The sequence below is a fragment of the Lynx rufus genome, unplaced genomic scaffold (genome assembly GCF_022079265.1).
Source record: "Lynx rufus isolate CCGP_SWC_20201006 ecotype Redwood Valley unplaced genomic scaffold, mLynRuf1.p SCAF_2, whole genome shotgun sequence".
Lineage (NCBI taxonomy): Eukaryota > Metazoa > Chordata > Mammalia > Carnivora > Felidae > Lynx > Lynx rufus.
Genome location: NW_025814834.1, coordinates 13,451,564 through 13,466,044, shown reverse-complemented (window position 1 = coordinate 13,466,044; position 14,481 = coordinate 13,451,564). Strand labels below are relative to the sequence as shown.

At 44.3% G+C, this 14,481-nt stretch overlaps 1 protein-coding gene across 2 annotated transcripts in view; it reads right to left on the bottom strand.

Annotated features, from left to right (window-relative positions):
* The window catches only part of DOCK10 (dedicator of cytokinesis 10), a 271,137-nt gene extending 268,003 nt beyond the window's left edge, over window positions 1-3,134 (bottom strand). For both annotated transcript variants that reach the window (XM_047082997.1, XM_047082998.1), the window contains exon 1: window positions 2,983-3,134. In XM_047082997.1, the coding sequence (XP_046938953.1) occupies window positions 2,983-3,105 (123 nt within the window). In that variant the 5' untranslated portion in view covers window positions 3,106-3,134. The remainder of the gene's footprint in view (window positions 1-2,982) is intronic.
* Between the last annotated feature and the right edge of the window lie 11,347 nt (window positions 3,135-14,481).

The following is a 14,481-nucleotide window of genomic DNA, read 5'->3' as shown; positions in this document are numbered from 1 at the left end:
GTTCACTGAGCATAATGCCCTCTAGATCTAACCACAGTTTCTCAAAGGGCAGGATTTGTTTCTTTTTTTAAGTGTGGGATAGAGATTATAATGTAATATATAAAATTACATATATAATATATATATATACTATATATGTATATACACACATTTTCTTTATCCACTCATCCTTCAACAGACATTCAGGCATGTTTCTGTATCCTGGCTATCGCGAAAGTGTTTCAGTGAGCATGGGAGTGTAGGTATCTTCTCATCGTTGTTTTTAAGAGGGATGCAGAATAAGGTTGGCCCTGGCTAGGAGTCTGCCTGCACATGAGCCTGCCACAGTGCCTTGGGTTAAAACCGAAATCAAGTTTGCTCTGGCACATGCCCGTACTTTCCCCAGCAACGGCCTTAAAACTTGGGCCCCTGGTCAGCTGTTCTCACTCAGCATTTCTTTGCTCTGTGTTCTCCATAAGCCGCACACATTTTGAAGCCTTCTTGTCGTGTGTGTGTGTGTGTGTGTGTGTGTGTGTGTGTATCCCACTCTCAGTCCACAACTCACAACTACCTTGTTAATCTAACAAACTTGGCTATTCTCATTGGACGAAGCAGTGCTCCAACCTTACAACAATCTCTCTGTAACATTCTGCAGGATTTTGGTCCCCCAAACAGGGACTTTGGAAAGGACACTGTATGAATCTAGCAGTGAGACAGTTTTTCTCAACAGGACTTTCTAGTGTCTCTCAAATGTTCTTCAATACATGACAGCTTCCTCGAATACACACAATGCTCCTTGACTGTACTGAAGAGGGCTACCCATAATCTTCCTCCTCTATCCTATTAATATTCTCCCTTGACAACCAGGATTTGAGGACGCGAAGCAACAAACATAAAGGATCTTAAGGGATTGGATCACATAAGCCAGGATTAGTCTCCACACAGTCCAATTAGAAGGTTTTAGGTTCAAAAGGGATGCTGTGCCCACTGAATTTGGGTGCCAAATCAGAGAACTCATCACCTTCCTGTTTCCCTTTAAGAGTTATCTGATAGAATGAAATGCAAAGCACGTGTCTTCTTGCTGCCAAAACCGCTGCTCGAACTGCCTGATTCGATGTGTAACATCCCGTGAAAAGTCTTGGCAAAAGCTAATTCAGGAGTGTTGGCCAAGGTGCTGAAGTCAGGGGAGGGGAGCAGGGACACCTTTGCCAATGCATCACCCGCTCCCCTGACCCTTTTTAAGACACTGAGCTTATTCATTCTGACAAGATACCCTAGGATTTCAAATCTGACATAAATTTGGAGACGGTAATGTGCGTAGATAGAAAGGTCTCTAGGATACATATTCTTTATAGACATTGCATTGCTACAAACCTCAGGGGAACCCACCTAAAAACGGAACAGACATCAAAAACAACATCTAGGGTTGTTTACTCAAAATGCACCCTACAAATTATTTCTCTGCACTTCTCTACCAGATCATTCTGGAGATTCAGTGAAATCAAGTGATTCAGAATCAACTGAAAAGTAATCGTAAAGTAAATGGCAGAGAATGACAAATCCACACACCTGAATGATCATTCCATGGTAAAAATTATTTTCTATGCCTGCTTCAAGATTTTCTGAGTGTATCCTTTACTCGAATTGAACCTTCCCCCCTCCCACCCCAAACGTCATTTTTTTTGGGGGGGGCAGTTTATCCTTTCCGCGGAAAAATGTGTATGCTGCTATCAGAACATCGGGGGGGGGGGGTCCCTGGCCCAGCGATGGCCAACAGTCAGAATCACCTCTGGGTGACTGCGCGCTACAGCCAGTGGTAAGTGAAAGAAAAGGCACCCCGGCCACCAACCCTGGCCACACTCCAGTCACCCCCACCAGTTTGGGCATCTGATGCCCCTTCCCTCTGCCAGGCAATTAGCTTCCGTTCAACTCTCCGACCTCTGGCTTTGGAGAAAAGTCCTGGCTGCGGGAACTGGCTCTGGGCAGCTCTTGGCTCCCTCTTCATGGGTGACTGGCAAGAGTAACACTTTCTTTGACACTCTTAAAGGAAGCCATTTAATTCCTAATGATATTTCCTGGCACTAAGGAAAATGAAACCCACAGCGTGGGATTCCGGTCCAGCAAGAGGCAAGCCAACAGTGCGGCTGGTGAGCCCACGTCTTACCGTAACGCGGTTCCCACTCGCTCCCCATTCCCACCAGCGTTGATTTTTCTCTCCTGACACTTCCACCCCGGAGTGTGACACCTACTGGAGCTTATGAGCATCGGGAGAGATAGGGATACGATTTGGGTATCGACGGAAAGGCTGGCTGTTGCCCCAGGGATTTCCCGCGGAAATCACCCAGAACTTAGAAGGCATTTCAACAAGGAAGTAACCAGTAAAGCGATCTTGGCGGGAGAACCCCGTGAACATCTTAGAAAAACACCAGAAACCACTCGATGCTTAATGACCCACGTCTCCTCCAGCCGGTACCCACCGCCCCCCTCTCGCCTCCCACCCGGGCCCCTTCTGGAGGAGTACAGTGGTTTGTGGCTTTTTAACCGCGTGGAGGGAGGACGGGGCGCAGGCCATTTATTTCCGCGACAGCGTTAACGCGGAGCTCCCGGCTTCAGCTGGAGCGAGGACCTCGGGGCACATCCTTTCCTCGCCGCGCACCAGTCGCGGTGGCGAGGGAGACGCATAGACCTGTGGCCCGAAGGGTTCGCTCCCGTAGACTCCCCCACCGCCAGGGTCCCCGGCACCCCCACGACCTGGCGCCGGGGTGACTGGGGAGGCATTCCCGCCGGCTCCCCAGCCCCCCCAAACCCACACGCATCCTCTCCCACGCTGCGCTCGAGGGTCCCCGGTCCCCCCAGCGCGCCCTTGGCCGGGAAGCGTCGGTGGCGCTGCCTCGCGGAGGGGGCGCGGGAGGGGTCGGGGCTGGGGGCGCGCCGGGGGCTCGGGGAGGCCGGGCCCGGGGCCCCGGGGCGCGCGGGAAGGCGCGGAGGACGCGCCACACTCACCCGCTGCTGCTGCCGGCTGCTGACGGCCACCGCGGCGGCGGACGCGGCGCTGTGCCGGAGCTCGGCCGCCTGCCCGGGTCTCAGCAGGCTCCGGGTGAACCTGCGGGTCCGCTCGCCGGCCATCGCCTGCCGCGCCGCTCGCGCGGGGGCCCGGAGCGCGCGTCCCGCCGGCCTTCCCCGCGCCAACCTCGTCTACCCACCCGCCGTTCAGGAAGCGGAACTCGGAGCCTCTCCCCCCCTCTTCCTCGCTCTACTCGCAAGAGGCGGGTTTCTCGCGCGCGCACCCCCACTCCCCCACCCCCTTCCCTCCGCCGAAGCTTCGCGACGACTTTGCAAACTCTGCGCTCCCCCGGGCGCGCGCAGCCAACTCGGCGAGCGGCCCCGGCGCGGCGGCGGCGGCGGCGGCGGCGGCGTCTCGGCTGCGGGGGCCGCGGGGCGCGCGTGGGGCGGCTCCAGCTGGCCGGCCGGGACCGTCCCCGTCGCCCGAGGGATCGGCAGGCGGGGGACGGCCGCCGCGGGGCCCCGGGCGGGGCCCGCCCACGCCCACGCCTCTCGCCCCCACTTGGAGGCTCCTGGCGGGGCTGGAGCTCTGGCCGCCTTTCCTGATTCGGTCCCTACCTTCGGAAGCTGGCGAATGGGCGCGGGCGCAGCTCCGATGGTCCTTCCATTCTCAGGAAAGGGTCAGCCTTTGGAAGTCTTTTTTTTTTTGCCCAAAGTCCTCCCTCGGGGCCTTACAAATTCATACACGCCTTCAACCGGTATTCATTAAGCGCCCACTCTGTGCCGGTTCCTACTGTTCTGGAAACCGGGGACAAGGAGGGGGATTTATCAGGCCTACTCTAAGGCTGTGTGGGGCTGATAGGATTTTTGGGTTAGGGCTGGGAGGCAGCAAATGAGCGAGTTAAATAAACGAATGTAAGTGGTGACCGAGGGCATTTCAGATCATAGAAGCTCGACAACAACCAAGCAGGGTAATGTAGTGTGAGAGGCTTGGTGGGGGTGGTGTTTGATAGGGTGAGGGGGCTAGAGCTGACTCGTGGGGTGACCAGGTAGGGTGGTCAGTAACGGGGTGGTCTTAACACTTGTTTTTCTGCTCCCACTCTTGCCACACACTCTGGTCTGCAAATTGTCTCCAGCCAGCTGACTAAAGTCCACTAAGAAATCTCGTTTTGAGTCGCCCCCAGAATAGTTCTTCAACTCAGTTTGGGGCTGGCCTCTAGGATACTCCTCTGGAGAGATCCAGGACAACCACTCCTAAGTATTCTAGGTTTTCCTTAACAGCCTTTTCTAGATCCATGATCCTGACATTTTTCCAGAGCCAATATATAATTTTAACACAAGGTTGCACTTGGGTATAAAAACTTCTTGAGCAGCTGACACATGCACTTGAGTCAGCTCTCTGCTATATGGGATTTAGTTAATCAGAGGTACTGACTGGGCATCATTGAAGCACATTCTAGAAATCAAAGTGGGCAGAGACGGTAAGATTTGGGAAGAACCATCTGAAATGTCAGTTGGTTCTGTAGTACCCTTCATAAGAAAAGACTGGGTCTCGCGTTATGTGCTTTCACATCGCTGGACAAATATGCAACCAGTGTCACGGTTAAAGGTAAGCAAAGAAGGCAGTTGCCTCTGTGGTGGCAAATGAAGATCTCTGTGGGGGTAACTCCTTCCAACGACGTTCTCCCCTAACAAGTGTGGTCTGTGTTGATCCCTTTAAATGCACCTTCTCTCTAGAGAGATAATATGTCAAGCATTTTTAAATACACTCGGACTTTCCAAGAACAGATGGCTAGTCTTTGTCCCTGATTTTTCAGAGCACTGCGTGGCACAAAGTAGACACTCAATAAATAGCAGTTTCTGGATGACTTTCCCGAGGCTAAGCTTAGATAAGCTGGTGCAATCAGAGAGGTCAGAGTGCTTGAGGCCTGGAAAGACAGAAAGGAGGAGAGAAATGTGTGCTGGAAGGGAAGGGCAACTCGCTGAACTGATCTAAAACCCTAAGTAACCTATACAACCCATTCTTCAACTGCAACCATATCAAGTAACAGAATATCACTTGTATTTTTAATACTAAGAATCTTACTTTCTCAAGCTTCAGAGGATCAACCCAGAGCATGGATGTGAGGAGATGTGATGAATAAAGTTGATGAACAAGTACCTATTTGCTCTAATACCTACCCTGTATGGTGTCCATCCCGTGGGTCACACTAGAAGGAAGGTGGCTGTAAGTGGCCTTTACACTCAAGACATTTCAATAACAGTGCACACTGGGATATTCCTAAGCCCTCGACAGTCATGTAGGTTTTAGCCATGTCCCCTTCTGGATGCCAAGGGCAGAGAACTGAGTGTCTCCCCCTGGCCCCAGCATAGACACACACACCTTTTACTGCAGGAACATGCCTTCAGGTCTGCTCATTTGGGACTCTCTGAGTCTCTAGCGGTCACCAATCTCTCAGTTCCTTGGAGAGATTTGCCTAAGATGTTTTGTAGAGGCAAATCTATGAAAATGCCATGAACACCCTAATGTAAACTACCGATTTGGGCTGATTGTGATGTGTCAGTGTAGGGTTACCAGTTGTAACGGGTGTACCATTCTGGTGGGGAATGTCGATAATGGCGACAGCTATGAACATGGGGTGGGGGGGCGGGATCTTCGCATCTGCTTTATTTTGCCATGAATTTACAACTGCTCTAAAAAAATAAGGTCTTAAAAAAAACAACAAAGAATCAACGTAACACAACAACGAAAAGACAAGGAGCCTAACAGAAGGATGGGCAAAGGAGGTGAACATACATTTCTGCAAAGAAAATATGCAAGCTCTACACCATTAGTCAGTAGGGAAATGGAAATCCAAGTCTCAGTGAGATGTCATACCCACGGAGATGGCCATAATGAAAAGCGTGGAAAAAAAGGTGTTCGGAGATGTGGAAAAATGGGAACCCTGGCACATCGGTGGTGAGAATGTAAAATGGTATAGCTGCTTTAGAAAGCAGTCGGGCATTTCCTCAAAATGTGAAACATGGAGTTACCACATGACCCAGCAATTCCAGTCCTAGAGAAATGAAAGTATCTGTTCACACAAAGAGCTATACAACAATGTTCACAGCAGCATTATTTATAATAGCTAAAAAGTGGAAACAACCCAAATGTCCACCAGCTAATGAATGGATAAGCAAAATGTGGTATACCCATGCAATGGAAAGTTTTTTGACCTTGAAAAGAAAATGAAGTGTTGATATGGGCTGTTGATATGGGCTGTAGCTTGAAAATGCTTTGTTGAGTGAAAGAAGCCGGACACAAAAGGCCATATGTTTATGATACTTTTTTTTTTTTTTTTAACAAAACATTCAGGATAGGCAAATCTAGAAACAGAAAGTAGATTAGTGCTTGCCTAGGGCTACAGTGGCTTGGAGGAAAATGAGGAGTGACCGCTAATGGATAAAAGGTTTCTTTTTTGGGGTGATGAAATGTCCTGAAATTCACTGTAGTCGAGGTTGCAAAAGAAACAGATTACAGTTGTAGCTTCTGGGAAGGGGAACTTGATAGCTGGGAGACATATAATATAATATGTCACAATATATATTATATTATATTATATTATATTATATTATATTATATTATATTATATTTATTATATTATATTTATTATATTTATTATATTATATTTCCTGTATTATACTATATACCCTATGTGCTTATTGGGTTTTGTATCACATGTATAATCACCTATCACAAATAAACAAAATAATACGTTATACAAAATTAAGGGTGAGAAAAGGGCCACGGCCACAGAGTTAATACAAATTCAAAACTAAAAAAAAAAAACAAGAAACGTTGTGGACTGTGTTAGGTTTCTTGGTTCACATTTCTGTTTGGACTTCATCTTCCCCCTTCCTCTTTGTTTCAATCACCTCACGTTGCTGCGTTCTGCTCCTGCACTATTTCCTTTTAAGAGATACCAACACAGGGGCGCGTGGGGGGCTCAGTTGGTGGAGTGTCCGACTTCAGCTCAGGTCGTGATCTTGCGATTCGTGAGTTTGAGCCCCGCATCGGGCTTCCTGCTCTCAGTGCATAGGCTCCTTTGCATCTTCTGTCTCCTTCTCTCTCTGTCCCTTCCCGCTTGTGCTCTCTCTCAAAAATAAATAAACAATTAATTTTTTTAATTAAGAGATATCAATACAGAAACATGCTCATCGTGGTTCCCGTTTCTCAGAGAAGGTTCATTAATAAAACAAGTGGATCTTCAGTGGCATCCAGTATCGAGAATAGTGGTTACAAGCATATGCTACGGACTCCGACTGCCTCAAATCCCAATTTTCCTTCTTCCTTCAGCAAGTTATAGAAACTCTCTAAACCTCAGTTTCCTTACTTGAAAAGTAGGGATAATGACAGGCTGATGCTTCTGTAAGTCAGCGTAACTTTCTTCAAAAGAACCTAGCACAGAGACTTCGGTAAATGTCATTGTTACTAGAGTCATAGAGAAGTGATGAGTTTTTAAATCTTTCGTGTAATAATTTGATACATGTATCAATACATGTAATCATACATTAATACATTTGTTTCTCGTAAGAACCTTTGCAGTGAGCAGGATACCATTTTACAAGGAACACTTTGGATATCAGGGGCATTCTGAAGACAGTATCTTTTTTTTTTTTAATTTTATTTAATGTTTATTTATTTTTGAGGGAGAGACAGAGCATGAGTGAGAGAGGGCAGAGAGAGAGGGAGACACAGAATCTGAAGCAGTCTACAGGTTCCAAGCTGTCAGCACAAGGAGCCGACACGGGGCCTGAACTCATGAACCATGAGATCATGACCTGAGCCGAAGTCGAATGCTTAACGGACTCAACCACCCAGGTGCCCCTCTGAAGACAATATCGTAACGCAAACCAATGACTCTGGGATTTCATGAATTACAACAATAATATAATCCATATATTATAATATTGATCCATTATTATGTAATAATGTCCACTAATCCCATAGTGTGCTACAGCTTGGAATACAATTTCATGATACATTATTTCATTTGTGTTTTAGCACATTGTAAAATGGGGGTGTTCAGCCCACTGATCTTTTGCCCCATTGTCTATAATTTCAGATGGATCGTAATTCCAGATGGATGCTCCCAAACAAAATTCACAGAAGAGGCATTTTAGGAATCAGTGGTAGCAAATTTTGTTCCATGACCTCAAATTTAAGCTTTTACATTCTCTAGTTTTTAGTATTTAGGATGCATAGCCTGCAATCAAGTTTTATCGAGTTCTAAGTCTCCTCCTTGTTTGGGTTGGCATGGAGCAAGACATTCAATCAGAAAGAAATAGCCCTGCTCAACAGACATTTATGGAATATCAGCTACGAGCAGGATGTCACCATAAATCATGGGAGCCTAGAGGTAAACAAATGGTCTGTGCCTTTGGCTTAATTTGTAACAGAGAAACTGACTTATAAAACATTAGTGGGTGGGAGGTAAGCTTTTGGAAATGGAATATATCAGCTAGGACCTGTGTTCATATTTTATATTCTTATGGCTCTAATATTGAAAAAAAAAAAGTCCAGGGCGCCTGGGTGGCTTGGTCGGTTGGGCTTCCGACTTCGGCTTAGGTCATGATCTCACGGTCTGTGAGTTCGAGCCCCGCATCGGGCTCTGTGCTGACAGCTTGGAGCCTGGAGCCTGTTTCGGATTCTGTGTCTCCCTCTCTCTCTGCTCCTCCCCTGTTCATGCTCTGTCTCTCTCTGACTCAAAAATAAATAAACGTTAAAAAAAATTTAAAAAAAAAGTCCAAAATACTACGGAATTTGCATCTTCCTCCCTCCCTCCTTTCCATCTTTCCTTCCTCTCTACTCTCCTCCCTTCCTTCCTCCCCTTCTTTAAAGCTCAAGCACCTTTCCTCCTTATTCAGAAGCATCAGTGACTATCTTAAGAGGCAGTAAGCATTAATTATCTGCCCTGGTTCAAAGCTCTCTACAACTGAAAGCGTGAAGTTGTCCATAGCCCTCACCTGTCATCCTCTCCATGACTTTGCCCAAAGCTGATTTCCTTGTAAGGAAAGGACATTTTTCGTAACCAAAGAAATATAAATGTGAAAACTGTACTGTCTTTCCCCAAACATCTAGCAGTGTAGTGGTGTGAAAATTTAGTCATTGGTTCAGGCGTCTGAAGAACTGGGTGTCAGTTCAAGTCTTGATACTAACTGATTGCAGAAACAAATATCCCTTGCACTAATCCCATGGCCTTGAGCCACCTTTCCTCAGTGATACCAAGTCCAGTACCCTGGGTATCAACCTGGACATCAATCAGCATGTCTGGAGGCTTGACTATTTCAAGTTTGTCTAATTTGTACAATTTACAAAGTACACTCATTATATCATTTGATTCCCAAATCATTCATCCTAAAAGGCAAATACGTGCAGGTAATATTGCCCCCCCCCCCACTGTGCATAGAGAAAGCTGAGAGGGAATTTGATAACATGGAAATTAGAAGGAGGAGTATTTTGCTATTAATAGAAGGACAAAGGCGTAGGAATACAAATGTCCAGGTTAAAATGATTTTCTAATACTGTATCAACACTTCATTTATGATTCCCAATTGAGGAAAAGTTGTATTTATCCTGTGTTTTTATAATAAGAAAGCAAGTCCAAAGAAACAGGTGGCTTGCTTGCCCTGATACATTTAGGTAAATTAAAATAATTTCATTTGTCTGCTAAAAGGATACAACTTGTCTTATTCAGCAACAAGTAAAGAATGAGTATTGTAAAATATGGTTTGAAGGGTGTGATTTTTATGGGGATCCATTACTCCTTGCCAGAGCCATTTGACAAAGCTGAGTGCCTCCATGTTGTTTATGGGCAACGATATTAAATTTGATATGGATTTGTTACTGTGTTTACAAGACAGATCCCTCCTTGGGAGAAAATTACACTGAAGATAATATGATTTGAATGCGCAGCTCTCTGCCAGGCTGTGCATTTTGCCCACAATCCACATGCAGTACAGTGTTCTAGCACTGTTAATCCACTGGAATCCTTGTAAGGGGGGGGGGGGGCGTGCATATGTCAAAGAGAGGCACATGGTTGAAAGAAAAGAACGGTTTAAACCGGAAACCACTCTCTGGGTTCTTTATCCTGCTTTGGCTTTAATTTGTAGTCTAGCCTTAGGGAATTAATGTCCCGGGACCTTCATTTCTCCATCTGTAAAAATTATTTGGAGGCAGATTTTGGCTTGATATGAGGAAGAAGGAAATGATTAGCAAGTATAGAATGGGAACTTTTCAATTTCTTCCATGCATAGTTAAACCCTGCGTTTACTTTACTCTTCTAGGTATTTCGGTTTTCTCCTCCTCATCTCCGAGGTATTGATAACCTCAGACATCCACTAATCTCCTAAAAATGCACCTTGACATGTGTCAAAATTGTAACATAATTATTTCCTTTATTTTTTAAAGAGAGCAATATAAAAATAAATCTGTTTCCTAACATTTCATTGAGAATTTTGTATCTATATGCATGAGTGAGATTGGCCATTTTTTCTTTCTTTTCTTTTTTTTTTTGTTTTTAAAAATTTTTTTTTCAACATTTATTTATTTTTGCGACAGAGAGAGACAGAGCATGAATGGGGGAGGGGCAGAGAGAGAGGGAGACACAGAATCGGAAACAGGCTCCAGGCTCCGAGCCATCAGCCCAGAGCCCGACGCGGGGCTCGAACTCACGGACCGCGAGATCGTGACCTGGCTGAAGTCGGACGCTTAACCGACTGCGCCACCCAGGCGCCCCTTCTTTTTTTTTTTTGGAAGGAACTTTATTACATGTTGCGGGGAAGATTTTGCTAGCTTCCTAAAGTGGATCGGAGCAACTTCTGTCCCTTTCCATGGCCTCCACTGATTTAAATAACGTTGGGGTCATTTGCTCGCCAAAGGTTGAAATAGAACCCAGCTGTGGATCCAGCTGGTTCTGGTGCATTTTTAAGGGGAGATCTATGATCACTTTCAAATCCCTTCTATCATAATTGGCCTACTCAAGATTGACACGTTTTGGGGCACCTGGGTGGCTCAGTCTGTGAAACATCCGACTTCCGCTCAGGTCATGATCTCACAGATCATGAGTTCGAGCCCTGTGTCAGGCTCTGTGCAGACAGCTCAGAGCCCGGAGCCTGCTTCGGATTCTGTCTCCCGCTCTCTGCCCCTCCCCCACTCACGCTCTGTCTCTCTCTGTCTCTCTCTTTCTGTCTCGAAAATAAACATTAAAAAAAAAAGATTTACACATTTTCTTAAAACAATATATATATTTTTTTAACATTTATTTGTTTTTGAGAGACAGAATGTGGGTGGGGGGGAGGCACAGAGAGAGAGGGAGAAGCAGAATCCGAAGCAGGCTCCAGGCTCTGAGTTGTCAGCACAGAGCCCACAGAGCGGGGCTCAGACTCACAGAAGGTGAGATCATGACCTGAGCTGAAATCAGAAACTTAACCAACTGAGCCATCCAGTTGCCACCACATTTTCTTTTAATTCTTAATAATTTATATTTTACTAAGAATATCACCCGTTTTTCCATGTTTTAGAAACATTTGCCTTAGAAATGCACACGTCGATTTATGTATTTTCCATTAGTGTGTATTCTTTTTAATTTTATTATAAAAAGATTTTATTTATTTTTTTTTTAATTTTTTTTTCAACGTTTTTTATTTATTTTTGGGACAGAGAGAGACAGAGCATGAACGGGGGAGGGGCAGAGAGAGAGGGAGACACAGAATCGGAAACAGGCTCCAGGCTCCGAGCCATCAGCCCAGAGCCCGACGCGGGGCTCGAACTCACGGACCACGAGATCGTGACCTGGCTGAAGTCAGACGCTTAACCTACTGCGCCACCCAGGCGCCCCTATAAAAAGATTTTAAATGGGCCTTAAAAGTACCAAAAAGAAAACAATGAATGTCCATATAACACCCAGCTATATTTAACCATTTTAAATTAAAGAAATCATGACCCTTCAACTCTAAATAATTCAGCATTTATGTCTAAGAAGTAAGGGCATTCTATATAACTACAATATCATTTAATACACTAAACTTAATCAACAATCATCTTTTAATGACTTTTATCACCCACTACATACAAACTTCTCCTACTGTTCCCCAAGTACCTTTTATTTACAGCTAATTTGATCAATCCAGAATTCAGTCATTGAAGACGTATTGATTTGGTTGTCATGTTTCTTAAGCCTTTAATTTAAAACCATTACCCTCTTCTTTTTTGGTAATGGCTTTGGTTAAAGAGACCCAGTGGTCCCACATGTTTTTTTCTTCTTATTGACATTTAATTTGTTCTTTTTGTTTGTTTGTTTGTTTTTTGAAGAATTGGATTTTTTTAAGTTTATTTATTTTGAGAGAGAGAGAGTGAGCAGGCACAAGTGAGGGATATGGGTTGTGGGGGGAGGAGAGGGGGCAGAGAGAGAGAGGAGAGACAGAACCCCAAGCAGGCTCTGAGCTGTCAGCACAGAGAGCCCCACATGGGGCTGGACCCAGGAACCATGAGATCAGGACCTGAGCTGAAATCAAGAGTCAGAAGCTCAAAGGATTGAGCCACCCGGATGCCCCTAATTTCTTCCTTTTTATCTAAAGGTTTTTATTATTCTTTTTTTTTTAAGTTTATTTATTTATTTATTTATTTTGAGAGAGAGGGAGAGGGTAAGTGTGAGTGGGGGGAGGGGTGAAGAGAGACTCTTAAGCAGGCTCTTCACTGTCAATGCAGAGCCCAGTGTGGAGCTTGAACCCATGAACCTGAGATCATGACCTAAGGTGAAATCGAGAGTCAGATGCCTAACAGACTGAGCCATCCAAGGTGCCCAGGTTTTTCTTATTCTTCATCTTGGATTTTTTTTTTTTTTTTTTTTTTTTTTACTTCTTCCTTTTTTTCCTTAACTGGGTTCTCAAGGGGGAATTAACTATTAGTCTCTTCCAGGAACTGGTTTTGGGTTTTATTAGTTTCATTATATCTTCCTGTTAATTTTTTCATTGATAGGGTGATACTCTCTTAATACAGGAATCCCAGATATTATAGAAGAAAAAACTGTAATATCGAATACATAAAGACCTAAATCTTCATTATAGCAAAATCTATAATAAAAAGCCATTAGGCAAATTATGTAGTTGAGTAGAGCCCTCTGTTAAATGTGTATATAATTTGTTATTTTTCACTATTGCACTCTGCTAACAGCAATCAGAAGTCACGGTATCACTTGGTATTGTCTTCATCAAGTTAAGAGAATACTACACCACATACATACTTAACAAATACCAACTGATTGCTTACTTTCCAAAAGAGATAGGAAGTGTCTTTTTTTTTCTTCCTAATAAGCAACGTCAGAAGAAGCCTATTACGACTGAATCTATGCTTGCAGCTTTTCGAAGGTTTAACTCCGTACCCTGATCGAGTGGGCAGAAGGTAATTGGAGAAAGATGTTTTTGGTGGATCTAATTGATAAAAATAAACTATTTTATTTCAGGAAATTTTTCTTTTAAGAAAATCTATCTTTGTAGTCCCAGCCCTTTCTCAAGACTGTGGTTTTTGTGTGAGCCTGCATTCGCGCTAACCATTTCCTGTGCATGTACTCTGTTCGCCTCTGCTCTCGCTGTGGTAAAAAGAAGTGAAATAGAAATATAATAGCATTGCACAAAGCCCCATTTTTGAAAAGGGATAAGGCAGAGAAAGGAAAGCACTACACACTATGCATGCATTTCTGAAGCCCAAAACAAAAATGGCAGACTGACTGGTCTTGGGGATATCTATTCAAATGAAAGCTAGTGGGCTTTTGTTTTTCCCAGCATGCTCATTAGAATTTATTAATACTAGAAAACAAGAATTCATTAATATGACTAGATTAGGATTTTTCATAGCTTTATCTTTTAGCAATTTCTCATGTGTAAGCTTTAAAATGTGTTTCTGTTCTAAGCCAATAATGAATATTTTCCCCTTTCTCCTTATTTGTTTATTTGCTAGAGGGACAAAAATAAGTAAAATCGCTGTGTTTATAGAAATGTTAAAAGCAATAGGAGAGTTGTTATGCAACTAGTCTAAAAAATCCTAATAAAGTCGAAGTACTTTTGTATATTTTTCAAGGGTACGATTGGCATCATCACGTGCACAAAGCCCCAAGTTAACATTAACAAAAGGCCTTTCTGACGCCTGCCACATATCCTGTCTTCCATTGAAGAAATGCTTAGTTGGAAACTACTTGAAAGCACATGAGGATGATTCTTAAAGCTCAATAAAATATTCCATAAAGGCACCAGGTTTTTACTACCCTTTTCTGCTTTCTTTGGTTCCAAGATTTATCCAACCGATGTTGATCAGTTTGAAGTTTGTCCATGAAGGCCAAACCTAGTGGTTGGTATGGAAATCTACTTAATAGGCTTTATTTCAGTGGTTGGATGTGTATTCGCTTGTTGGATTCACAGTTTGAACAGGGGTAGAGCACCTAATGTATGGATGATAAGTCAACT